The sequence below is a fragment of the Ambystoma mexicanum genome, chromosome 13, assembly GCF_040938575.1.
Source record: "Ambystoma mexicanum isolate Mex_15411 chromosome 13, UKY_AmexF1_1, whole genome shotgun sequence".
NCBI lineage: Eukaryota > Metazoa > Chordata > Amphibia > Caudata > Ambystomatidae > Ambystoma > Ambystoma mexicanum.
In genome coordinates, this window is record NC_090938.1 from 678,339,243 (window position 1) to 678,366,374 (window position 27,132).

Here is a 27,132-nt window from a genome sequence, read left to right on the forward strand (position 1 = left end):
CAAACTCGTAACACCATTTCCGCCACTTGGTATCCCAGTGCCCCCGGGATATCAGGCGGTGGAAAGTGTAAGTCCCCATTCCCATGGAGTCCTATTGCTAACAGTGCAGGTGCTTCTGTGACAACTCCACCTACCGTGGACATTGCGCCCGGCAGGTCAGACCTGCCAGAGCACAACGGCCCCAGAAGGCAGAGTTGTAGTGTGGCGATCCAGAAAGGCTGGCGGTACGGTGCGTCCGGCACCCTTATTTCCGGACCACCACACTTGGAATGAGGCCCACTGTCTCATAAATACACACACACGCACTTATGCACGAACCCATGAGTTGTATATCTGCATGTAGAAGAAGTCATATATGTGTTGGTGCATGTGTGTGTGTATGGGAGAAACCTTGAAACCTATACATAAATGATGCTATCATCCTTGCTCATAACATAGTCAAGGATAAGACCAATTGTCTATGGACTTATAACATTTCCCAATGACTTTTGAACTCTTCTATGGAAAATTCTGACATTGAATGCCAGATTACATTTTGAAGGCATATTCCAGAATTCTTCATGAACGTCTTCATATTTGTTTTTTAAATGTTGCTTTTATTGCCTTTTGAACACTTTTTACAAGGGGTTGTCTGCTTCGATTTTCGAGTTTTTCTGCTTGATCCTAGACCTCGTCCGGAACTGGTGCTCTAAAAAACAGTGTTGAACATCGATCTGGCCAATCCTGAAATGTTCGAGATTTAAGATGTATCTATAGCTCATGCATGTGCAGAAGGGATGTACATCTTCTATATGAACCATACATGTACAAAATGTACATGTACATGTCATACGTGTCTGTCTAAACGGAGTATGATGTGAGTTTTCATATGTATAGGAATTGCACCTTACGTACATGTACACTACTGTATGAATGACAGACTTTGATGTGAGGTTTCATGTGCATATGAAATGTATAGAAGATACACATTGCGCAGATGAACAAAATGTAAAACTCCTATTTGCCTTCTATACATATAAAAAAACACATCAAAATCCGACCTCAATTCACTGTGAGTTTTCACACAAATAGGATGCATATAGGACGGATGTGTATTTCATGTGAGTTTATAAACCAAACACTAAAATGCTACTTATACACCGTACACTCACATGCCAGACACACACCAAGCACTCATGTGTTACGCCACAAACTCTCATGCCACATACAATTTCGCCACACTCTCTTACAGCACACACTCTTCCGACACAACCACAAACACTTACACCACGTACTTGTACACCATCTGCTCTTATGCCACATACTCTTATGCCATACCTTCTCATGCCAGAGCCATACACACACATACACTTACGCCACACACATGCTTATTCAACAGTCTCATGCCACATATGCTGAAACCACATGCTTTTATGCCACACACTTTTTTACACCACACAAACATACACCACACACACGGATGCCATGTGCTCTTATGAGATGTGCTCCTATGGCACACAGTCGCACTCCACACAGTCATGTCGCACTCTCTTATCACCCCCGCTTTTATGTCACCACACACACTCCTGCCATATGCTCTTATGCCGCACAGACTCACGCTTCATGTTGTTATGCCATGTGCTGTTATGCCAGGTGTTTTTACGCCACATGCTCTTACGCCACATGCTCTTATACACTTATAAAACATACACTCATACACTATTGGCCGTTCTCCGCACAAACAAAACACTGAAATAAAATAGTCAAATAAACCTTTAGTTTACTCTAATAAAAAATAAAGTCTAAAAACAGTAGATGTAACATTGTTAAGGCACAAACAATCACTTTGTGCCACTACAAATTCAACCATGAAACTCAAAGTATAAACGCTCATACCATACGACTAAAGATCCAATCTTAACACTCAGATATTAGGCAGGTTGCATCAACACCATAGTGAAGTCAGTTTCTTGGTTGAATCTGTAGTGGTTATACCCTAATGTTGTTATTTGCGTTGTTTGTAGACTTTACTTTTGTGAGAGTAACCATAACCTATATATATGTAATTTGGTGGTGGAGATGATCTGTCGCACGGTGCGGAGTAGCAGAGCGTAAAAGGCTGCTACCGGTTCCCCCCACTTGCTCTGTGTGACACAACTGCATGCATCCCCACCCGCATTGAATTTTCCTACTGGCAGAGATGTTGTATTCCCCAGGAAACGCCACCCAGTTTCTACACCAGTGAAAACCAGGTGGCTTCCAAAGGGGATCATGTAAATGCCTGGCACCTAGCAGAGACATGGCACAGGGCACTTACAGTTCTTTCTCTGAATGGATGCAATCAAAATAACACGGAAACCCAGGCCCAATCCGATTTCCATGATATATTTACAATCATACACAAAAAAGAAATCATTATCGCACATTGAGGACTGATTAGGCGCAAGCCTACACTGTAAGCGGTCCTCTCCATGCAATACACAGGCTCAATGGAAAGGAGCCGGAACTCTACGAGAGCTATGTAAATATGGGCGGCATTACGAGTGGGGTGGTGCGGTAAAAAGGCAGCAGTAATACTGTTACTGCCGCATGACTGCACCGCCCAAATATGAGTTGGGCAGAAAGTTGAAGGATTCATTGCCAGCTCTGAGCTGGAGGTAAGTCAGCCAACTTTCTGTCCATTTTACGGCAGAATTACTGCGGTGGTATAACTGCCGCAGTAATTTCACCTAAAATACCCCATTGAGTCCTATGAGCTAAAAGAAAATGGGGATTTACCCCACCACTTGTAATCTGGTGGTAATACTGCTGGACCAGTAATTGCACCTGGGTGGTATTCCAGAGGATTTACCCCCGGAATACCACCCAACTCGTAATAATGACCGCCTATATGCTTAGGAACACCCAGGCCTATATGTGCATAGTTGAGGAGACACATGCGTAGGAGAACACTGGCTATCTCTGCGTTTGTGTAGGAGTACTGCAGCTTTAAACATATGCATGAGTTGGCCGGGTACCCCGGAAGCACAGGAGGTAACCTCAGATACCACTTGGATGTGACCTAATTCATCTGCCGCGGCAGCCCACTGGCCAAGGATTCTAAATGCAATTCCTGACAAATCCCCTTCACTCTCACTGGTCATAAGGCACAGTCTGGGACCCTGCTGTTTGTTCACAAACACAACCATGCCCTGCTGCCCCCAAAGTGGCCTCAACAGCAAAGCCAGGTCAGAGTCCCCCAGGAAGAGAATACATGTGAAGCACTCACCTTGGCCTTTTCTAGCTGTGCTAAGGCTTGTCGCTCTGCTTCTTTCCTGAGGGCCTCTCGGTCCTCCTCCAGGGACACATCCGAGTCTGAGGGGCGGCTGGTGTAGGATTCTGCAGACCCCTGAGGGAAGAGGAGAGGGGAAAACTGTGAGACCCCATGAGCACAAAGCACCAGCAGCGGCTCTAGAAGACCCGGCATATGCATGGACACACACACCCGCACACACAAACAGGCCACTGTGGGGGGTAGAGAAAACACCACGAAGAAACCAGTGTATGTGCCGACACCTCAAACCCACAGAGGCCTGCTGTACGCCCCAACTGTCTCCTGGTCCCCTAAACCTATAATCACATGGCTCATGATGCATTGCTAAAATGCTGTAACACCATGACCTTAATTAAGACAAATACATACACAGGCCCCTGAATGGTACAAAGTTGTTTTATCAGCACTTTAACCTACAATGATACTGATTTGTTATTTACATAGCGCTTTTGCCAAAGTGCTGTACATAGACCATATTTATATACAATTATCACCTAAGCAAAGTTGGTACTCATTTATCAATTTTGGAAGGATGAAAGGATGAGTTGGCCTTGCAGGGATTCAAACCTGCAACCTGCCGCACACACACAGATCGCAGCAGTAAACCCTCAACCCATTGAGCTTTCTTACCAGCCATACAAGAAAGCCATTTTCCCTATGAATTATTGTATGCATTGCCTGTCACCTACAACATAACATTAACACACACATGCATGGGTGAAGGCAACTGTGGAGAGTGGCAAGATGGCACTGCATATAAGCAGCATCGTCAATGGCAAATGCGTGCCACACTACTCTGAGCTTGTTGAGGGCAGTGGGCAATGCTTCTCTGTGGGGTAAGTGAGGTTGCCATCACTATGGACTCCAGAGCAGTTTAAGAAGGTTTTACAAGTACAAGTATTCATACTCTCCATTCTCAGCCATCTGGGGTCAGCACCCACTCTTCACATGGGAACACAGAAAACAGGCATTCTGTGTACATAGCATATGCTAGGTCTAGAAGTGGAATGCTGGTAGGTGTGCCCTTTGAGATGGGCAAGATGATCTATTTGATGGTGAAGTCTAGCAGCTTCTGGCAGCCACTATGATGTTCGTTAAAACATCTGATGAGTAAACGAGAATCTGTGTCGATTATTGTGACTTAAATTATGCCATTGTGTCTGATGAATAATTGTGTGTGGCCTTTTGCTTACAGCCGGCTAAGAGACAGTTTGCAGCGACCTATGTTGCAATGTTATAATATATGGTTCCTTTTTTCCTGACTGGACACTTTCCTGTGTAAGACTGATGAATAATTGAAGCCTCAGATGGATGCACTATTTGAACAGATGGGGAAGGGTGAATAGGTAATCTTTACTAGTCTGACCAAGGCTCCCGATATGCAGTATGCATGTCCCAAATCTATGCTGATAAGGGGAGAGAGTTTCCCGGTGTGCACCCAGGCGAAGATCAGTCTGCCAGCATTAGGACTGCGCATCCATCATATATACGGCACATGATTTGTTTTTTTGTGTATGCAAGTCTAGCGTGTTTGTTTTAAGATAAGTTTATTAATGTTTTTATTTTTGAACTTTCAATTGTATAATGAATTTTACTATGTTTTCTGTTTATGATGATATTGTAAAGTTGATTTATATCAGCTATGTCAATAAAAAAAAATAATAATATACGGCACAGCCAAAAACTACAACTGTGGGTGTATGGAGCACACTGGAGCATCCACAGTGGCCACCATCCCTTGATATGGTTGAAAAGGGTGAATGGGAGACAGTGGTCACCTCCTGTGATAGTGAAGATGTCTGTAGATGTTTGAGTTCACAGTGATCTACAGACAATTTGTGGCTCCTAGGCAGGTCTCAAGTGACCAAGAATCTCAGAAGGGCAGCTATCTCCTGAGTGTTCGGAGGAGGCAAGGTGCGGAGAAAAAGCATTGATGATGAGGAAGCCCGCACAAGCATCACGTTTGGTGTTCCTAGTTATCGTTCCCCCTCCATTATGAAGAACCATGACTCGTATAGTAGCCGACTTCGAACTATAGCACAGGAGTATAAATGAGTGAGTGATGGGGAGGAAGCGAGTGGGATGGGTGTGGTGTATGGGTGCCGTAGATCACGTAAATGACTCTCTTGCACCTCCCCTTGTCTCTCTCCTTCTAGTGAACAAAGGCTTGCTGTGAAGAGAGCAGGTCAAGGATAAAGTGAGAGGGTGCTTGCCACACCTGTGCTGGCTTCTCCTACACTCATGTATGCTTTTTATGCTAGGTACTTTAGTTTGTAAAGCTCTACAGCTAGCAAGCCCTCTATATCTTGCCGAGAAACTTAATATGTTAGTTAGACATTTAAACGTGCGGAAATTGAGATAAGCTCGTGCTGGTCTCTCCTAACGTGAAGGGGGTACATACTAAAAGATAGAGATTTTCCATTGTGGCCGCCATCTTGTGGAAGAGTTTGCCATCTATATTCATATTGCAGACAGCTTGCTGCAATTCAGGAAAGGACTGAAAGCATACCTTTTTGACATACTAAGTAGTACTTAATAGTCTTCCATCTTGTTACTTTTTGTGTTGTGTTTATGATCTATTATGTTGTGTTTTTGTATCATGTACTGTTCTTTTGATCTATGTAAATGCTCTATGCTGTTTATGCACGCCCCAAATAATTTCCATGATCAAGTTGGCACTACACATATATCATAAATAAAATACCAGCTAGAGGAAAAAATGGTCCGCCTCTCTGTAACCGTTGTTTCCATTAACTTCAATGGGACAACTACCCAAAAAAAACACGCACCACTGTCCCAAAAATGGGTGACCGTTAGTGACTTTAAAGGATCACCCTCAAAACAAATCCGAAGCACCGTACCTCCCACACGTGGTTCCCTTCTGTTGACTTCAATGGCATTCACATCGCTGCAACATTTCCGTAACCTCCCAACAATGCTACACTACTACACTGACTTCATTGGAATGAGCATCTCAGTAAACGTGATTCACTCTGCCAAAATAGCAGGCCCCATTGACATCAATGGGACGCTCTCCTAGGCTTACAAAGCCCACCCACCTTTAGGGTGATTTACCATGCTGAGGGGTATGGTGTCAATTCCCGTCCTCGAGAACCCCCAAAGACACCCTGTTGTCAGGATACACCCTTAGCTATGCAAATAGCTCTCATTTAGGTTTCTGTGTATTTTATGCAGATATCGTGAAGACACAGGGATGGCTTCAATCAGAGGCGTAGACAGGGTAGGGCCTGAGGCGCAAGGCCCACCCAAAATCTGTAAATCAGCAGCGCTGTGGGGGCATTTACAGATGTTAATGTCACTGCGGTGGGCCCAACTACATTAGCTTCAGGCCCCACGTGTTAGACAATCCTGGCTACCCCTCTGGCTTCAACTCGAGGACTAGACTTGGACACCACTGAAATTACCTCACATTAAGACCCAAAATCCAGCACATCCCAATCTCATAGACCATAGTGATGTTGCAATGACAATCTAAGATATGCCAACGTTAGTGGCTGGGCCTCCGCAGGGTGTTGCTTGGACATAAGGCGAAGGGAGCTTTTGATCGCTATAACCAGCCCTACAGATAAGGGGTATAAGAGACACTTTTACTCCCTAAAAATAGGCAAGTACTCCCAAAAAATAAAAATAGGGAGTAAAAATACTCCCAACAAAAAATGGGAAACAGATATATATGACCGTGTGCCCCTGCTTTCACTCACACAGCTCCACGGATATGTTTGGGCCAGCAGTGCACGTAGTACCACAGGAAGAAACTGCTATTATTACAGTGTGATCGAAGAAGTAAATATGGATCTTTTAATGTGTATGCAACTAGGTGCAAAGAAATCATTATTACAAAAAGATTTCCGTTTCCCAGTTAAAACATATTTTTACCCGCTTATAAAATACTCTCATTGGGAATTGGACTTAATTATTTACTCCCTAAAAAACCATTTTACACCCAACTTTAAAAAATAAGGAGTAAAATACTCCGACTTCAAAATCTTATCTGCAGGACTGGCTGTAAAAATGAATCGGCACACCAAGTACCCACTCACAGGGGAGGTCAGTCAGTTCTAGGTCCAGGAGGACAGACTGGTCACAGCAGAATGGGAGCAAGGCTGGGCCTATTCTGCGTGTGGCAGTCGGCACTGCAAGCAAGAAAGGTGCCCTTCTGCTTCCCCACCCCGCACCACCACCATCTCATGACTTTCATTCTCCTCCTTGCTGGGGTAGACTGTCAATAAAAAATGGGGGCCACCAGACAAGGTGACACTTCCTGGGAGCAGAAGCCCATCGTCTCGGGAGGAAACCTCAGGGGCAACGTGCTTGTCTTGGAAGCAAGACGACATGGAGCAGCACAGGTTCGATCCCTGGGTCCGCGCTTAGAAACCTCTAGGTATTAAGCGCGTTATAAATGATCTATGATATAATATGGAAAGGCAATTGGCTCATTGGAACGAGCATGCAATCCCAGTGCACAATGTCATTATTGTTTTATTGATCACGCCAAGAGGCATCGCTAGTGGGTGGTTGGTGGGGCTATAGCCCTGGGTCTTTTGGTTGTAGCCGTGGATAGAAGCTCAGGGGCTAAAACCAAAAGGCTAGCTAGCCCTGAGCCCCTACAGTCCCCATATTAGCATAGCCCCGGATCTTTTACACACCTAGCAACACCCTCCATCCCACCCCCCTTGGGTGGAAAAAATAAATCTGTGGACTGTTTAAGAGCAGAGTCATCATTCCTTGTAGTGTAGTTAGGGGGTTGGGGAGAGCGCTGTCTCCAAAACTCTAGCGATTTTGTGTCCCTTCACTCCTGCCCCACCCTCAGCCTGTTTCAAAATATTCAGTTACTGGGGCGGTGCATCGGGGTCTTGGGGGCTGACCATTCGTTTTGTGGAGCTGTAGCCCAAGTTCCTTTTGAATGCAGGCGTTTTTGGGAATGTATTTGTGGGGAATGTGACGTTGCCCTGCCTCTTCAAGCCCCATACCTGATCCTTTCCAAGAGAAGACATTTTTGACTTTTGGGGCAAGGAGGGGCTTCTCCTGGCTAGAAATATGCACTTTAACTTCTCTTCTCCTGTCTACAGAACTCAAAGGGTCGCATTGGAAGCCGATAAATTGCCTTAATGGTTCACAGAGCCCCCCACACCCGCCCCCTGACCTGCCCCTTGGTGAAGTGGGGCAGTTGTCCATATGAGTTGGAATACTACAGAGAGCAAGTCGTCCTGTGATGCGGGCACAGCCTTTTATTATCTGCCCTTGTGGGACACAGTGCGCCAACTCCCACTTGACCATGGCTCCTAGATGAGAGGCAGCCTACGATGACATGCGATGCAGAAGCTGCATTTCATTCTCCCAAACAAGCTAAATGAATGGGCTCTCATTGCGTGCCAACACCCGGGCCTCCTGATCTGAATGAATGGTGCGTTGCTGAAGATGAGCATTCCTGAGCTTGGCTTCCTGAAGATGGCTATGCCTGAGCCTGGCTTCCTGAAGATGGCTATGCCTGAGCTTGGCTTCCTGAAGATGGCTATGCCTGAGCTTGGCTTCCTGAAGATGGCTATGCCTGAGCTTGGCTTCCTGAAGATGTATATGCCTGAGTTTGGCTTCCTGAAGATGTATATGCCTGAGCTTGGCTTCCTGAAGATGGATATGCCTAAGCTTGGCTTCCTGAAGATGGATATGCCCGAGCTTGGCTTCCTGAAGATGTATATGCCTGAGTTTGGCTTCCTGAAGATGGATATGCCTGAGCTTGGCTTCCTGAAGATGGCTATGCCTGAGCTTGGCTTCCAGAAGATGGCTATGCCTGAGCTTAGCTTCCAGGAGATGACTATGCCTGAGCTTGGCTTCCTGAAGATGGCTATGCCTGAGCTTGGCTTCCAGAAGATGGCTATGCCTGAGCTTGGCTTCCTGAAGATGGATATGCCCGAGCTTGGCTTCCTGAAGATGTATATGCCTGAGTTTGGCTTCCTGAAGATGGATATGCCTAAGCTTGGCTTCCTGAAGATGGATATGCCCGAGCTTGGCTTCCTGAAGATGTATATGCCTGAGTTTGGCTTCCTGAAGATGGATATGCCTGAGCTTGGCTTCCTGAAGATGGCTATGCCTGAGCTTGGCTTCCAGAAGATGGCTATGCCTGAGCTTGGCTTCCTGAAGATGGATATGCCCGAGCTTGGCTTCCTGAAGATGTATATGCCCGAGTTTGGCTTCCTGAAGATGGATATGCCCGAGCTTGGCTTCCTGAAGATGTATATGCCTGAGTTTGGCTTCCTGAAGATGGATATGCCCGAGCTTGGCTTCCTGAAGATGTATATGCCTGAGTTTGGCTCCCAGAGGATGGCTATGCCTGAGCTTGGCTTCCTGAAGATGGATATGGCCGAGCTTGGCTTCCTGAAGATGTATATGCCTGAGTTTGGCTTCCTGAAGATGTATATGCCTGAGTTTGGCTTCCAGAAGATGGCTATGCCTGAGCTTGGCTACCTGAAGATGGATATGCCCGAGCTTGGCTTCCTGAAGATGTATATGCCTGAGTTTGGCTTCCTGAAGATGGATATGCCTGAGCTTGGCTTCCTGAAGATGTATATGCCTGAGTTTGGCTTCCTGAAGATGGATATGCTTGAGCTTTGCTTCCTGAAGATAGATATGCCTGAGCTTGGCTTCCTGAGGATGGATATGCCTAAGCTTGGCTTCCTGAAGATGGATATGCCCGAGCTTGGCTTCCTGAAGATGTATATGCCTGAGTTTGGCTTCCTGAAGATGGATATGCCTGAGCTTGGCTTCCTGAAGATGGCTATGCCTGAGCTTGGCTTCCAGAAGATGGCTATGCCTGAGCTTGGCTTCCTGAAGATGGATATGCCCGAGCTTGGCTTCCTGAAGATGTATATGCCTGAGTTTGGCTTCCTGAAGATGGATATGCCCGAGCTTGGCTTCCTGAAGATGTATATGCCTGAGTTTGGCTCCCAGAAGATGGCTATGCCTGAGCTTGGCTTCCTGAAGATGGATATGCCCGAGCTTGGCTTCCTGAAGATGTATATGCCTGAGTTTGGCTTCCTGAAGATGGATATGCCTGAGTTTGGCTTCCAGAAGATGGCTATGCCTGAGCTTGGCTTCCTGAAGATGTATATGCCTGAGTATGGCTTCCTGAAGATGGATATGCCTGAGTTTGGCTTCCAGAAGATGGCTATGCCTGAGCTTGGCTTCCTGAAGATGTATATGCCTGAGTTTGGCTTCCTGAAGATGGATATGCTTGAGCTTTGCTTCCTGAAGATAGATATGCCTGAGCTTGGCTTCCTGAAGATGGATATGCCTAAGCTTGGCTTCCTGAAGATGGATATGCCCGAGCTTGGCTTCCTGAAGATGTATATGCCTGAGTTTGGCTTCCTGAAGATGGATATGCCTGAGCTTGGCTTCCTGAAGATGGCTATGCCTGAGCTTGGCTTCCAGAAGATGGCTATGCCTGAGCTTGGCTTCCTGAAGATGGATATGCCCGAGCTTGGCTTCCTGAAGATGTATATGCCTGAGTTTGGCTTCCTGAAGATGGATATGCCCGAGCTTGGCTTCCTGAAGATGTATATGCCTGAGTTTGGCTCCCAGAAGATGGCTATGCCTGAGCATGGCTTCCTGAAGATGGATATGCCCGAGCTTGGCTTCCTGAAGATGTATATGCCTGAGTTTGGCTTCCTGAAGATGGATATGCCTGAGTTCGGCTTCCAGAAGATGGCTATGCCTGAGCTTGGCTTCCTGAAGATGTATATGCCTGAGTTTGGCTTCCTGAAGATGGATATGCTTGAGCTTTGCTTCCTGAAGATAGATATGCCTGAGCTTGGCTTCCTGAAGATGGATATGCTTCAGCTTGGCTTCCTCAGGATGTCCATGCCTGAGCTTGGCCTCCTAACATACTGAGGGTATGTATGACTGAGCCCGCCTTCCTGACCCCCGGAGTATGGGTATGCCCGAGCTTGGCTTCCAGACTTCCTGAGGATGGCAATGCCAGAGCTTGGCTTCCTGACTTTCGAGGATGGGTATGCCTGGCATCCTGAGGATGGTATGCCTGAACTTGGCTTCCTGATCTTCTGAGATGGGTATGCCTGAACCTGGCTTCCTGAGGGTGGGCATGCCTGAACTTGGCTTCCTGAGGGTGGGCATGCCTGAACTGGGCTTCCTGAGGGTGGGTATGCCTGAACCTAGCTTCCTGAGGGTATGAATACTTGAACTTGGTTTCCTGACTTCCTGGAAATGCCAAAGCCTGATATTGCCTTTCTGACTTCCTGACAGTGGGAATTCCTGACATCATGAGGATGGGTATGCCTGAGCTTGGCTCCCTGACTTTCCAAGTATGGGAATGCCTGAGCTTGGCCTCCTTACTTCCTGAGTGTGGGTATGCCTAAGCTTGGATTCCTTACTTCCTGAGGATTTGTATGCTTGATATTGGCTTCCTGACTTTCGGACGGTGGGTATGCCTGAGATTGGCTTTCAGACTTCCTGAGGATGGCAATGCTGTATATTGATTTGATACGATATGATATTATATTCATATTGTGCTCGTACACAAGTGTTTCAGAGCGCGACAATGCAATGGAGGGGAACAGGGGAGAACAAAACAACGACCTTACTTTCTGAGGATGGGTATGACTGACTTCCTGAGAATGGATATGCCTGAGCTTCGCTTGCTGAGGATGGGCATACCTGAGCTTGGTTCCTGACTGCCAGAGTATGTGTATGCCTGAGCTTGGCGTCCTGGCTTCCCGAGGATGAGTATGCCGGAGCTTGGCTTCATGAGTTCCAGAGTATGCATATGCCTGAGCATGGCTTCATTACTGCCTGAGGATGTGTATGCCTGATATTGACTTCCTGACTTCTCGGGTATGGCAATGCCTGATATTGGCTTCCTGAGGGTGGGCATTCCTGACTTCCTGCGGATGGGTATTCCTGAGCTCGACGTCCTTACTGACTAAGGATGTGTATGCCTACGGTTGGCTTCCTGAGTTCCTGAGAATGGGTGTTCCTGAGCTTGGCTTCCTGACATAAGTCACTTTTTGTTTCATTCATTTTAAGAAAGCAGTGCTGTTTTCTGTGAGCTGGTCACAAGTGTTACTGCCAATTAGGGCCTCCATTGTCTAAGGCACTAGTAGGCAACAATCAGCCCTCTAGATGTTTGCCACATGATCCCTCGCCACTGACTATGCTGGGCTGATGGGAATGCCGGGCCAGAAAATCTGGATGGCCGTAGGTTGCCCACCAAAGGAGTAAGGCATAGCTGAGCATGGTGTGGTGTTTTTTGTGTGGCGGTCTTAATTTCTTCTAAAATTATGCCTTTTATTACGGGGTAAAATATCATGCCTGAGTCCACGAAAATCTGATAACATCTGCAAACACCCAGGCCAGCCTGCCCAGCCTGGCCATATGACAGACCATATTTGTGCATCCTGCATTTCTTGGTCTCCAGCTTTTCCTCAACAGTATTTCCGCAATCATACAAATGGAGCTCAACCAGGGTTTATAGGGCTCCTCATTAGAACTAACGGTGAAAAAAATATGCTGGGCTGAAAAAAGAGAGCTGGGCAACTCGACTATGACATTACGATAAGCATATCATGAACCCACATTCTCTAAAATATTTGGTGGCCTCTCGACGTGTGACCCAGGGTGACAACATTATTGTAAAGCTGAGCTCTTCTAAATGCCGAAGAATTATTTTAATGGTGAGACCCCGGAGGGGGGTATGGGTTGTTTAGCCAATACTAGGCTCTGTTCTTGTGGGTTGGTTAGCCAATACTAGGCTCTGTTCTTGTGGTTTGGTTGGCCAATACTAGGCTCTGTTCTTGTGGGTTGGTTAGCCAATACTAGGCTCTGTTCTTGTGGTTTGGTTAGCCAATACTAGGCTCTGTTCTTGTGGGTTGGTTAGCCAATACTAGGTTCTGTTCTTGTGGTTTAGTTAGTCAATACTAGGCTCTGTTCTTGTGGGTTGGTTAGCCAATACTAGGCTCTGTTCTTGTGGTTTGGTTGGCCAATACTAGGCTCTGTTCTTGTGGGTTGGTTAGCCAATACTAGGCTCTGTTCTTGTGGTTTGGTTAGCCAATACTAGGCTCTGTTTTTGTGGGTTGGTTAGCCAATACTAGGTTCTGTTCTTGTGGTTTAGTTAGTCAATACTAGGCTCTGTTCTTGTGGGTTGGTTAGCCAATACTAGGCTCTGTTCTTGTGGATCGGTGGGCCATTAAAGATGTGCTAAACTTTATGCTGATCTGCAGCCACCTGTCTGATATTAGTAGATTGTGGCTCACGGGTCACTGTATTAGCTATAATATTAGAACCACAGCAGAGGCAATGGAGTTCTTATTTTGTATTAATGGTACTTTGATTTTAATGGGCAGAGGTGAATTTGTTAAAGCTGCGCTTGGGAAACTTTATAGGCAATTTTAATTTGATTTTATAATGTTTTACATATCTTTTAGACCTTTCTGTGCAGTGTTCTATGTATTGTGCCATGCGCTATTTATTGTACTGTATGATTTGTTATTGGCGAAAGCTGGATAAAAATTGATTTCTCTCCCTCTCATTAGGTTTTTCTAGTGAGCCACACGTGCAACATTTGGGATTCCAGGCTTATGTGTAGCCTAACTATGGCCTCCTCGTAGTTTCAGCATGTGGTAGATCTATTCTGTGGATTAGACCGCGCTTCCTCTGCACCACTGTGGTAACATCCGTGCTTTCACCTGATCAATGCACTGTTCAGGACCAGGTGTCTGCACCGGATTACCGCGAAATGATAGAATATAAAATACCTACTGCAAAATGGCCGAATTTCTTTTGGTCGAATTGTTTTTTTTTATATTGTGGGGGGAGACCCCCACACCCCTCTTCCCAATCCTTCCTACCATAACCTATAACCTTACCCCACCCCCATCTATTTTTTACAAAAAATGTACAAAAATCCCTAACAAATTCGACCCAAAAAATGTGGTAATTTTTTAGTTTGTATTTTCGATTTGATCATTTCTGCAGATACCGTCTGCACCCATCGTACTCTTGGAAATGGAAAGTGGCTTATTTCCTGGTCTCGTTCCAGTTGCACGGGAACAGGATTATGTTTGGCTGAGAAAGGTAATTTCTGTCTATTGGCAGAGCAGGTGTTCCCTGTGATGCGCACAGTTTTCCCCCTTAAAATTCCTTTATAGGATTTCCCAAAAGGGCTCTATCCAGGGTCTACAACCTACCCATGGCCTATGTCTCACCGCCTGCAAGACTGAGCCTCAGCCACTGGGGCAGTCATTCAATCCCTCGATGTCTCACAGACAAACACATTCTTTTTCTGATATGTCATGTTTTGAGAATTGGGGCTGTGTTGTTCCTCTAAACATTCTTTCTATTAGTTCTAGGAAGAGTCGACACGAATCTGCCTGTGTTGAAGTTATGGGTTCTCCTTATGGGTAGGAGTGGGTGAAAATGGCTAATTCCGTTCCCCTGCAAAATTGACTGATTCCTGGTCAAATTCCCCCAATCTCCCGATTTTGCAGAGGGGAATTGGCAGCTTGAATTGTTGGCGAATTTTGCCAGTTCTGTTTTGACCACAGGATTTTGGCCCACCCATTCTTATGGGGCATGCTGTGCCATTGGGCTTTACACAGAGGAAGTGCCGCCATTTCGTGGTCTCTTATTGCTTTGGGAGCTGCAAAGAAATGGCCTGAGTTAAATCTTAGGAGCAGAGTGAGCAGCGTGAGATCGCTTTGCTGTTGTGTTGATGTGTGCAGATCTCAAGCAATCAGGCACTGTGTGCAGGGCATGCTTCTGGGTGCGTTGGAGTATGGGGGCGTTCTGTAGATGTTTCAGATCTTGTTTTGCTGGAGCTGGTTTGGTGCTTTCCAACTGTTGCAAGGGGTTGTAAATTGGGGTCTTCGCAGGATACCTTTTTTGTATATCTTTGTAAGTGAAATGCTCATATGTCTATTCTCCATGTAAGGAGTAGGGATGGGCAAAATTACCGCTGGCAAAATAGAATGGCGAAATTCACCAACAATTCCGTTCCGCTGGCTGGGTGTTTTTCCGCCTTCACTGCCACATTTTTGGCATTTTCTTTTCACTGCCAAAGTTTCGTTTTCCCCAAAAATTTCGTTTTTTCTCTGCCCGGAACACTGTTTATTTATTTATTTATTTATTTTTCCACTAAACCCAGGGGCATCAAGGTGCTGTTACATAACCAGTTGCTCACAATAGAGATATAGAAAGTCAGTAGGTCCGGCAGACTCAGGTTCACAGTTTATGCAAACAGCCATGTTTTTAGGGATCTCCAGAAGGTCCAGTATGATTGCTTGGCTCGCAGGGCTGGCGGGAGTAAGCTGCATTGTTTGGCTGCAATGGACGGGGAGCTCGAGCCTCCCGCTTTTGTCCATTTAAATCTGGGTTAGATGAGACAGTGAACATAAGCCGCTCCAGTGGGTCTGGACGAGTATGCTTTAATAATTTTTCTGCGAGAGGTAAAGGGGAGCCACGTTGGAGAGACATCTATGTGTGATTGACAAGGTTTTAAATCAAATCTGTTTTCACGAATGGGGAGCCAACGGACCTCTCCTCTTGCTGAGGAGATGTGTTCTAGTTTGGAGAGGTTGAGAGCTGCTCGAAGGGCATTATTCTAAACAATCTGCATCTTCTGGATGTGCTGTGAGGTACCCGCAAAGTATGCGTTACAAGATCAAACGATAGCTCAGGCAATTGTGAGCCACATGTCCGGGGATAAGAAGGGTCTTGATGCATTGATCAGTTTTGTAGTATAGGCGGCGGAGGAGGCGATGGCATTCACTTGGCAAGTGAGCAAGAGAGTAGCATCCAAGTACACTTTCATAGAGGAGGAGACCGGGATTGGAATGCCGTCAATGTAGATTGAGGTGTTTTGGGCACTAAGCTTTTTGATCACCGCTGAGGAACCGACCAGAAGGATCTCAGTCTTTTCATCATTAAGGCAGTGGCCATCCAGGCCTGGATGGTTGTGTAAGCAGCGCTTAGGGTGGTGGAGTCTTCAAGGTAGTTGTCAGATAGGGGGAGTAAAATGTGGGTATAGGATATATGTTGATAAGTATAGCAAGTGAAATAGAGGTTTTGTGAAGATATTTTAGAGGGTCAGGGATACACATGATCCTTGTGGCATACCACACGAGATGGGTGCCTTGGGGATGGGTCGGCAGTGGCATTTTTGGAAAACATTCTGATGGATCTTTCCTCCAGGAATGAGGCAATCAATGTTGAGGCCTCAGGTGAGAAATTGGCTGCAGAGGTTAGGTGATGACACAGGATCTTGTCGTCAACCAGATCGAATGTTGCTGATAGATCAAGGAGGAGCAGAAGGGCAGGCTTGCCCTCATCCCTGATCTCATCAAGCTGGTTCTTCAGGTCAAGCAGTGCTGATTCTGTACCGTGGCCAAGAGGGAACACCGACTGATGCGTTCCCAAGATGTGGTTAGCTTCTGAGTAGTGCTGAATTTGAATGTAGGCTGCTCTGTCCAAGATATTTAGTAGGAACAGGAGTGTTGTGATAGGGCTGTAGTTGTTTGGGACCGTGGGGTCCAGTGAAGGTTTTTTAATTAGTGGAAGTAACTAGGCTTTCTGGAGGCTGGTGGGTACTACGACGGTGGAGAAGGAGGCATTGATAAAGGGGTCGATGAAGGGGGCGAAGATCTCAGTACAGTCCTTACCAATGGCCGCTGGTCATATCTCCCTTGCCTCGTGACAGTTTCAGACCTTTTAGGATAAATTTGACATCAGCCTCAGAGACATTGCTGAAGTGAAACATAGGAAGGTCTTGGTGGATGGTGATCGGGGGAGGGATGGCAGCTGAGAGATGTTGAGAGGATTTAAGTGTAGATTGCTTGAGGTCACTTTTTTGGGAAGGGAGTCAATTTTGGCAAGCATGGCATTTTGTATGTTGGTGCACCATCCTTCATCTTTCGTGATAGTAGCAAGGGAAGTGGAGGAGGCTTCTAGTTCCCTAAGGATGGTGAAGATCTCCCGGGTGTTGGACTTGGCATTGGCAATTCTAGCATTGTAGGTGGTGGATTTTGCACGAAGGATGGCTTGTTTGTAGCGTTTTGCTGCTATCGTGAACAGCGACTTCATGGCGTCTGAAGGTGATTTTTTTCCCCACTTACATTCAGCTAGCCATTTCTTTGCGCGGAGCTCTTGAAGGTCAGGAGTGAACCATGAGTTTATGTGTGCTGAAGGTTTAGATTTGCGGAGCACTAACAGGGCGGTGGTGTCAATGGCTACAGTCAGTCTTGGAGTAAAGGTCAGCAAGCACATTGGGGTCAGTGTAGCGGAGAGACTCACATTGGAGTGTGTTAAGCAAGGGCACAATAGAATATTTTGTGGGGCTCCAGAGTAGGAGGCCATAAGGGTGTGGCAGTTGAGGCGTGCCCGATCGGCGAGATAGTGAAGTCCACTATGTGGTGATCAGACCGGGGTAAGGGATGTTAGAGCAGACAGAGACCTGACAATTAAGGTCTGCAATGCAATCTAAGATGCAACCTTTGATATAGGTGCGGGCACTGATACAGTGTTTACAACTAAGTGCACCGAGAGGGTTAGCTACCGAAGTGGCATTTGGGTCAGAAACAACAATTTAATTACATTTTTAAAAACGAAATTTTGGGGCCGGAAAAGGTTCCAAACTGCCATTTCCGCTCTGCAGAATTCTGTCTTGAATCCACCAATTTACCAGCAGAACGGAATTGAGCATGTTCACCACTAGTAATGAGCGTGGTTCCTTTCCTGGATTTCACAACTGTGGCTTTGCTTCATGGGAACATGTGAGGTGGAGCTGGTCTGGCCCTCCCTCTAGTGGTTTTGGTGCATTGGGGGCAAGTCCACCGCTGGAGAGGAGTAAGATCTTCCTGTGTGGCGGTTCAGCTCACAAGGGGACTAGGCCCTGCGGTCACTTTTATTCATGAAAAATTGGGCTTTTTAGACTTGTGCCGAATCACCACCATGTTGGTCTCAAAGCGCCTACCCTTGGTCGAGTGTTCAGGCATACTGTGTCGGCAGCCGCGGATCACCAGACCTTAGTCTGCTGGAGGGAAATAAAAACATTGGGATACAGACGTACGAGGTAACGCAAGTTGGAGGTAGTCAGAATCCAAGGGTGCTCAGGGTGTAGGGAGGAGTGCTTGGGGAGCTGAAAATAATGCTTTGCAAATGTATAGTCGGGACACATGACATGCTCGAGTGGTGCTCAGGCTATCCTAAGTATAGTGTAGCATGATTGACCTGATAATCACTTGGATATACAGTGAATATTGATTTAATGGTAGACAGTGTCACATGGAATTTGAAGGATAAGTCACTTATTTCCATTTAATACGTAATGGAAATGAATACATTCTGCAAGGCTCTTCCTTTATGATAATTTTGGATTGATGGAATGCAGAACAAGGGGCTGCTTGCTCTTGGTTCCCTGGATAGCCAAGCTTTGCCAGTGGCCGGTCATGCAGGCTTTATGCTAAATTACAGTATTTAGCACACTGCAATGCGTCTAAAGCGTGCTTGCTTCCATTTACATGCTTTTTGCCTTGCGCTGCCTAAACCCAGGACTGGGCAGGATGAAAGTCTGTTCTAAAGCACAGTGTAAAGGTTGGACGCAAGGGTTTGTAGCGACTCCTTTCAGTCAATCATCATCTCCATGTAGCATTTCTGATGTAGTGGATTCCTTGTGGCCGCGCTCTTTGGAATGACCATCTGGGGGTCCTGTCCTACTGTGTACATGTGTTCCCTGGCCTGGTGACATCATGATACAGCCCTTCTTACAGTCCAGCATCTTCCCATGGGAAACTGGTTGCTTTGCCTTGGCGGCCAGTGCCACCCCCAACCTCCTTGAAAAGGGGGCATTCATGCATCCTTCAAAGATGGGGTGTTCTTGCCTAACATCTGCATGTGCTTGACTCTGAGAGCCTGGGCATCCTTCAGAGATCAAGGATGGTCTGTTCCTACTTTACTGCTGCATGTGCTTGACTCTGAGAGCGTGAGCATCCTTCAGAGATCAAGGCTGGGCTGTTCCTGGCTTACTGTTGCATGTGCTTGACTCTGAGAGCCTGAACATCCTTCAGAGATCAAGGATGGTCTGTTCCTACTTTACTGCTGCATGTGCTTGACTCTGAGAGCCTGAGCATCCTTCAGAGATCAAGGCTGGGCTGTTCCTGGCTTACTGTTGCATGTGCTTGACTCTGAGAGCCTGGGCATCCTTCAGAGATCACGGTTGGGCTGTTCCTGCCTTACTGCTGCATGTGCTTGACTCCGAGAGCTGGAGCATCCTTCGGATATCAAGGCTGGGTTGTTCCCGCCTTACTGCTGCATCTGCTTGCCTCTGAGAGCCTGGGCATCCTTCTGAGATCAAGGTTGGGCTGTTCCCGCCTTACTGCTGCATGTGCTTGCCTCTGAGAGCCTGGGCATCCTTCTGAGATCAAGGTTGGGCTGTTCCCGTGTTACTGCTGCATGTGCTTGAGACTGAGAGCCTGGGCATCCTTCTGAGATCAAGGTTGGGCTGTTCCTGCCTTACTGCTGCATGTGCTTGACACTGAGAGCCTGGGCATCCTTCTGAGATCAAGGTTGGGCTGTTCCTGCCTTACTGCTGCATGTGCTTGACACTGAGAGCCTGGGCATCCTTCTGAGATCAAGGTTGGGCTGTTCCTGCCTTACTGCTGCATGTGCTTGCCTCTGAGAGCCTGAGCATCCTTCTGAGATCAAGGTTGGGCTGTTCCTGCCTTACTGCTGCATGTGCTTGCCTCTGAGAGCCTGGGCATCCTTCTGAGATCAAGGTTGGGCTGTTCCTGCCTTACTGCTGCATGTGCTTGACACTGAGAGCCTGGGCATCCTTCTGAGATCACGGTTGGGCTGTTCCTGCCTTACTGCTGCATGTGCTTGACACTGAGAGCCTGGGCATCCTTCAGAGATCATGGATGGTCTGTACCTGCTTTACTGCTGCAACTGCTTGCCTCTGAGAGCCTGGGCATGCTTCTGAGATCAAGGTTGGGCTGTTCCTGCCTTACTGCTGCATGTGCTTGACACTGAGAGCCTGGGCATCCTTCTGAGATCAAGGTTGGGCTGTTCCTGCCTTACTGCTGCATGTGCTTGCCTCTGAGAGCCTGGGCATCCTTCTGAGATCAAGGTTGGGCTGTTCCTGCCTTACTGCTGCATCTGCTTGACACTGAGAGCCTGGGCATCCTTCTGAGATCAAGGTTGGGCTGTTCCTGCCTTACTGCTGCATCTGCTTGACACTGAGAGCCTGGGCATCCTTCTGAGATCAAGGTTGGGCTGTTCCTGCCTTACTGCTGCATCTGCTTGACACTGAGAGCCTGGGCATCCTTCTGAGATCAAGAGTGGGCTGCCCCCGCTTTACTGTTGTATGTGATGGACTCTTGATTGTTTGAGCATAGTGGTCGGTCGTTGGAAGGCAACAGCATTTTCAAAGCCCGATTTAGAAAGACCACTCTGTGACACACAGGGGCTGACAAGCACGGCCGAGAAGAGCACAGGAAGCCGGAAATTACGTAAGTGTGTGTGTCTGTGTGTATGTTGAGGGGTGGATTTTTGAGTGTGTGTGGAGGGGGCTAGGTAGAAGGGGTGTATGTATTTGTCTATGTGTTAGTGGGGGGAGGGCTTACGGACAGTTATGCGAAAGAGGGTTCAGGAATAAAGGGTGGGATTAGGGGGTTAAATCCCCTGATTTAAGAGGTGAGTGAGGCGAGGGGAGGTTGAAAATGGATATTCGGAGAATATTAAAGGCCGGGCCAAATCGGTTTTTGTTTTGTGGGCAGCCTTTAATATTCAACAATACCACTAAGAACCGAAGGAAACCGGGCTGGGTGGGCTTGGGGGAAGTGCATCGAACGGGGGTGTGGCGAAGGAGCTCTCTGAAGAAGAAGAGGAGGCGATTGACTTCACTCTGAATTGCCTCGGGCTGCCAGTGAGTTTCATGTTGATGGTCATGATAAAAACATGAATAGCGCCACGTTCAAAGACCTCTAGGAATTTGAGTGCCCTGAAAGATCAAACATTGCTGCCTCGGAAAACTCGACACATAAACTATATTACTGTGCACTCTTGGCATTTGGGAGGGATATTCCTTTTTGGTGAGTAACACGATCAAGGTTGTCATTCATGCAGTGCTTTTAGAATACGTCATAATATATTTTACTCTTACACTTGAGTACTTTCAGGGTAACCTATAATTACTTTGTGGCTAGTGATACCCACAAATAAATGGGCTGTAAACTCGAATGCCTTTTCGGAATAGTCAGCAACAACAATACAGTGCCCCCTTGTGGCGCAGTGCTGCTAGTAACAGTGTGGGGCCATTATGCGATGCTATTTTTTGCCAGAATGCCCACAGTGGGTGGTTGGACCCTATGGTGCCCCGAGGCTCGTTTTCCTTTACGGTGGGAGTCTGAAGCCGGCCCCTTTCTGTCAGTGCAAAACAAGTTCCCTGATGCAGTCAGAATACACCATTGTAATGCAAAGGAAACACCAAGGAGAGTCATTTGTCCCCAATATTTTGTTAGGGCAATCATTATTCTTTTTTTGCTGAGTTTATCAATCAATCCATCAACATCAGGTTTATTTCGGCTGGAGGCCATAAAAGCATAAAAATTCATAAAAAGTATCAAAAACAATAAAAACACTAACAGTTTCAACACATAAACATATATTATTTCATGCATTATTAGACAAGTTGATTGCAAATATGCAATTCAGTGCAGTTTGTTCACTCAACTACCCTTCAATTAATCACTCAATATATGTTTGAAGGACATGAGGCCATATACAATCATTAAACAGTGTTTGCAGCCCCCTTGTTGTTCACAGCAATAAATAAATAAATAAATAAATAACAATATAAGACCCTCAGAACACCATATAAAAAGACTAAAATGGCTTACAAACCAATGATCACACTGCTCATAAAGTATAGGGAGGTAGACATTAGTGTCAAACTACCTCAAACATGCACAATTTGCCAAAGTTAATTCCATTGTTTGAAAAGCTTATCCCTTGTACAATCTTTCCTAATCAGAAAGATGAAGCTTATTGCCAGAAACAAACACAGAGTATTGCGACAGGACACATCTCCTTCTAGCCAAACCTGGTTTTAGGAACTGTAATAACGACAAGCTCACTAGCGGGCGCTCTGCCTACAGTAAATATAACAGTGCTGAACGACATTGCAAAAACTGCCTCTTACGACTGGCACCAGTATCCTTGCTCTAATACCTCTGTAAACTGGGTAAAAAAGCAAGAGGTGCTAAAGGTCCTCCTCTTCATTACAGCCTAAGGGTACCCACAAGGCCTTCTAGGGCCTGGGGCATCAATACCTTCAACTCTCTCTTCCTAAATATCTTCCCTCTCAAGCTCTTCACTCATCCACCTCCCAACTCCCTCAGGGTCAGTTGCTTCTCCAAGAAACGAGTTGGTGGTAGATCTCTTTCTTCGCTGGGGCCTCCCTCTGGAATAGCCTTCCTGCCTCCCCGAAACGTGAGAACCATCTCCAGTTCCAGAAGTACCTCAAAACCTTTCTCTTTGCTTCTGCCTTCTCTCCTCAATTTCCTGGCTGATACTGAAACTGCACTGGTTACCTGGCCACCCTCTGATCTTGGGCCCAGGTCCCCTCCCCACCAGACGCACACCTGCACTGCCTTCCTGGCAACCCCCGCACTTGGGGACTGTTCTCTGTATCCCTTCAGTCCCACTACCAGCATCTGTTGTCTGCACTTACCTCTTGCACTTGCCACCAGCTGGCCGTACTTTTACTTATTGTTATTTATTCTATTATCCCATGTTCTGCACTGTCCCCTCCCCCTTCACCCCCCCTGCACTTTCCCCCTTCCCATGCACTTGCCCGATCTGAATGACACCGGGCCTAGTAAGAACGTTGTCTCTGTCTTGCCTCGGTTCCCCCTCCCTTGCCTCGTCGCGCCTCGAAACACTTATGTATAGGCGCGTTGTAAATGCCATATCATATCACCCTTCCTCTCCCTACCATTTGACCAGCAAGATAATGTTGTTCTTAGCAGGAGGCAGGAAAATCTTGCTCATGTGAGAAGGATTCTTTCTGCACAGTGAACACCTTTGCATTGCATTAGACGAGCTAATGGCCAAGCTTCTGTTTACACCCTTCAGAATGTCAATGGATTCTCTAAGTTCCTTATATGTTGACAACAGATGCGTTTCTAAAAGAGCAGCGCCTCCTCTGCAAAGCTGAGTTTATCATTACTCGGCAATCTTTTGTCGGTCATATAGTTCCTCACTTTTTTTGTTGGTAATAGCGCTACTCCTGGTTTGTTTTACAGGAGGTTTCATTATCGCCTACTCTTACTTTCCTTACTAGCTGTCGTGATACTTCCTATAAAAAGTAGGCTTAGCCCTTATTTTTTTTTTAGGGGCCATTGTTACTCGATTTTGTCATTGGGAGTATCATTATTCCCTATTCTTTGTATGTAGAATATTGCTATTTCTTTTGTTTGGTGCTTCATTAAACTCTATTTGTTACTGAGAGTAATGTAACATCCTGATCATTTGGATGGGCCACTCCTTTAGGGGGTACCATCACAAATTGCTGTTACTATGTTTTGCTAGTCCCTGCTGTTTGTTGGTAAGAATACTGTCGCTCTTTTTAGTTTTGGCTATTAGCTGGCACTAAAGGTTCTGCACATGAGCTGAAACTATTGTCATGGGAAGTGGAGATGGGAGAGAGATGACATGTGAAGTTCTTTCAATAGCTTCTCTGTCACCTGTGATGTAAGATGGCACAATGCAGGCCTTTTGAAGGTACATCATTAATAGCTTTGGCTTATAAGTGGAATCTAGTGAGGCAAAAATATTGGCACATATTGTGCAAACATGCGGATGGCATTGCAGAGGCCAAACATGTCTTTCAGCTTCTTAGCTGCAGAGGTCGAAGCGGACAGGAACTAAAGGGTACGAGGTTCCTTTACTTTTAGGGAAAATCAGCCATCATTCTCTTAATTTTGGTTGCACTGAGAACCGTTTCTGAACAGAAGGTGAAGGGCACTTTAGTTTTTTGCTGCCCCGTTACTGGGCAGTTTGTGACGGGGGCGTGAGGGTAAATATGACTGCATTTTAGCGTGTGTGTGTGTGGGGGATTGAGGGCGGAATTCTTTGGGTACAGGGAGGTGGGAGGATGCAGGGCTGATGCTGACTTGCGCGGGAGAGGGTGGGGAAGGGGGCAAGCAGGGGGAACGGCTTGACTGAAAGGTTGGGCAGGTAGAATGTGGTATGTCTGCTTTTTGAGGGCTGCCCAAAATCGGCCGAAATAAATCAGTCTTTTTCGTATGCGACCTTCAAAAAGCGAGAAAATCACATGGAACCATAGTTGCCACTTCTGCAACACTGTTAGTCTTACTGTTACGTGGTGCTTTGACACTACCACATTTCAGCCCATAGAATGTACTTCACTACCACTATTAGTTATGGCCCCCCCTTTCACCGCCAACTGTTTCAATTACACTAGTTTGCGTCATAAGTTCGCTCACCCGACCCCGTACTCGAATCCGAACCTCCAAATCTACGCAAATGCTGGAAAAAACTAATAATCGTTCCGGACCTAGCCGACGCACTCCTCCAGTCTCCACCACCTACCTGCCAACTCAATAAACAACTAACCCCTGTTGCCTTTGACTCATGGCTCAACGCCTCACTAGGGCGGCTCACACCCTCTTGCAAACCATCAACCCGCCATTGCCTGTTCCCCAAATGGTTCACTCCTGAGTTGAAGACCACTAAACAGCTATATAAATATCTAGAACGGAAATGGCAGAAAGACAAAACCCAGGAGAGCAGGGACACCTTGGCCCGACACCTTCATCAGTATAAGGCCGAAATCCAGAAAGCAAAAAAAGCCCACTACAACTCCCGCATCCTAAACTGCAAAAACCCCAGCAAAGAACTTCACAAAATCATCTCCGAATTCACCAAACCGGCACGCACCACGACCGTCCCGACCCCCTCACAATCACTGTGCGACTCACTCTCTCTCCACTTTTACACCACGGCTCACGAAATAACAAATGCTCTAGCCACCAAACGGGCTCTCTTACATCCACCAGGCAATACTCCCCCCATACCGGCCAACCCACCGCCTGCGACCACCACGCAACCGACGTTCGAATCCTTTAGTCCAATATCACCAGACCAATTTCTCAAACTTCCATCTGCCCGCAAACCATCCCCTCCTTGTCATACCTAAGACAACTCACAAAGAAAATTTCACTTCCACCTGCGCAGGAGAACACGCAAGATCCATCATAAATGACTCCCTTTCCTCTGGTATCTTTCCTGACGCATTCAAAATGGTTCATGTCAAACCTCTAATAAAAAAACCTTCCCTCGACCCTCTCGAGCCCAAAAACTACCACCCAATCTCAAACACGAGGTTCCTTGCCAAACTATTTGACCGAACCGCCTACTCCCAACTAAATGCCTTTGTCGAAGCCAACAATCCCCTAGACCCCGCACAATCGAGTTTCAGAGCCCGCCCATCACGGAACTGAAACCCACCTAAGCTCAATCTTGGATGACCTTAAAATTACGGCAGACTCCGCCTTCGACACAATCAATCACTCAGTCCTCCTGGACCTCCTCCATTCCCTAGGAATTAGTGGAACCGCTCTTAAATGGATAGCTTCATTCCTCAAAGATAGGTATCAAATACACGGGAGTCCCACAAGGAGCATGCCTATCTGCCCTCCTGTTCAATCTCTACTTGATCACCCTCCCACCAATAATTCATTCACACAACATCCTGTGTTACTACTGCGCTGACGACACTCAACTAATTTTAAAACTCCTGAATGCAAAACCCAACTCCCGACCTGACCTGGCCTCCTGCCTCCTTGACATAGAGCTCTGGATGAACCAAAGCCACCTCTTGTTAAACCCCTCCGAAACGGAAATCATGGTATGTGGCAACTCCGAACTTCTTCCTCACCCACTACCCTGGCCATCCGCCATGGGCAACTCCCCGAACCCCTCCAACTCAGTGAAAAATCTTGGATGCACCCTTGACTCTGACCTAACACCCTTGCGCCAAGTCAACAACGTCTCAAAGTCCTGCCACTACCACCATAAAACCCTTAGGCGCATCTTTCCATATCTCTCCTTCCCCAACAGACTCTCTGCGGTCCAATCAATCGTTATATCACGGCTGGACTACGCAAACCCCCTATACCTCGGAGTCCACGCTTACCAACTGAATAAACTCCAAAGAGCACAAAACACTGCAGCCAAACTGCTACTTGCGCTCGGCCCAAGAGACCACATCTCCCCAGCCCTTAAGACGCTGCACTGGCTTCCAGTGGCCCGAAACCTTATGCATCTCCCATTGAGCATTGCATAAAACCGGACCCCAATATCTTCTAGACAAGCTAAAACCCCATCACCTTCCACGCACCCTAAGATCAAGCTCAGCCGGCCTCCTTGTCATACCTAAGACAAACTCAGTCAGGTTAGGCGGATCATCATTCTCAGCCTTGACCCCCACGCTGTGGAACTCACTCCCACCTCACATCCGCCTAACTGAAGATTTAACGTCTTTCCGCAAACTACTGAAAACCTGGCTCTTCCCCTAAAACCAACTCGTACGCAAACTAACCCAAACAGACTAACAGCATCTCTACGACACCAAACCAACAAACTACCTGATGCGAAAATCGACAGCTAATAACCCCTAATATAAACTAAAAGGACAAACAGAATTAAACGGCTAAAGTAGATCAAAGCAGTGAAGTGTATAATAACAATAAATCATACGGAAACAGTAAGGAGATTAAAAACAAATGAAATTAATG

The 27,132-nt window shown here is 46.6% G+C and overlaps 1 protein-coding gene across 6 annotated transcripts in view; it reads right to left on the reverse strand.

Moving 5' to 3' along the window:
- CACNB1 (calcium voltage-gated channel auxiliary subunit beta 1) overlaps positions 1-27,132 on the reverse strand; it is a 557,229-nt gene that overhangs the window by 153,545 nt on the left and 376,552 nt on the right. For all 6 annotated transcript variants that reach the window (XM_069634705.1, XM_069634704.1, XM_069634706.1 and 3 more), the window contains one exon: positions 3,248-3,367. In XM_069634705.1, coding sequence (XP_069490806.1) covers positions 3,248-3,367 — 120 coding nt within the window. The remainder of the gene's footprint in view (positions 1-3,247; positions 3,368-27,132) is intronic.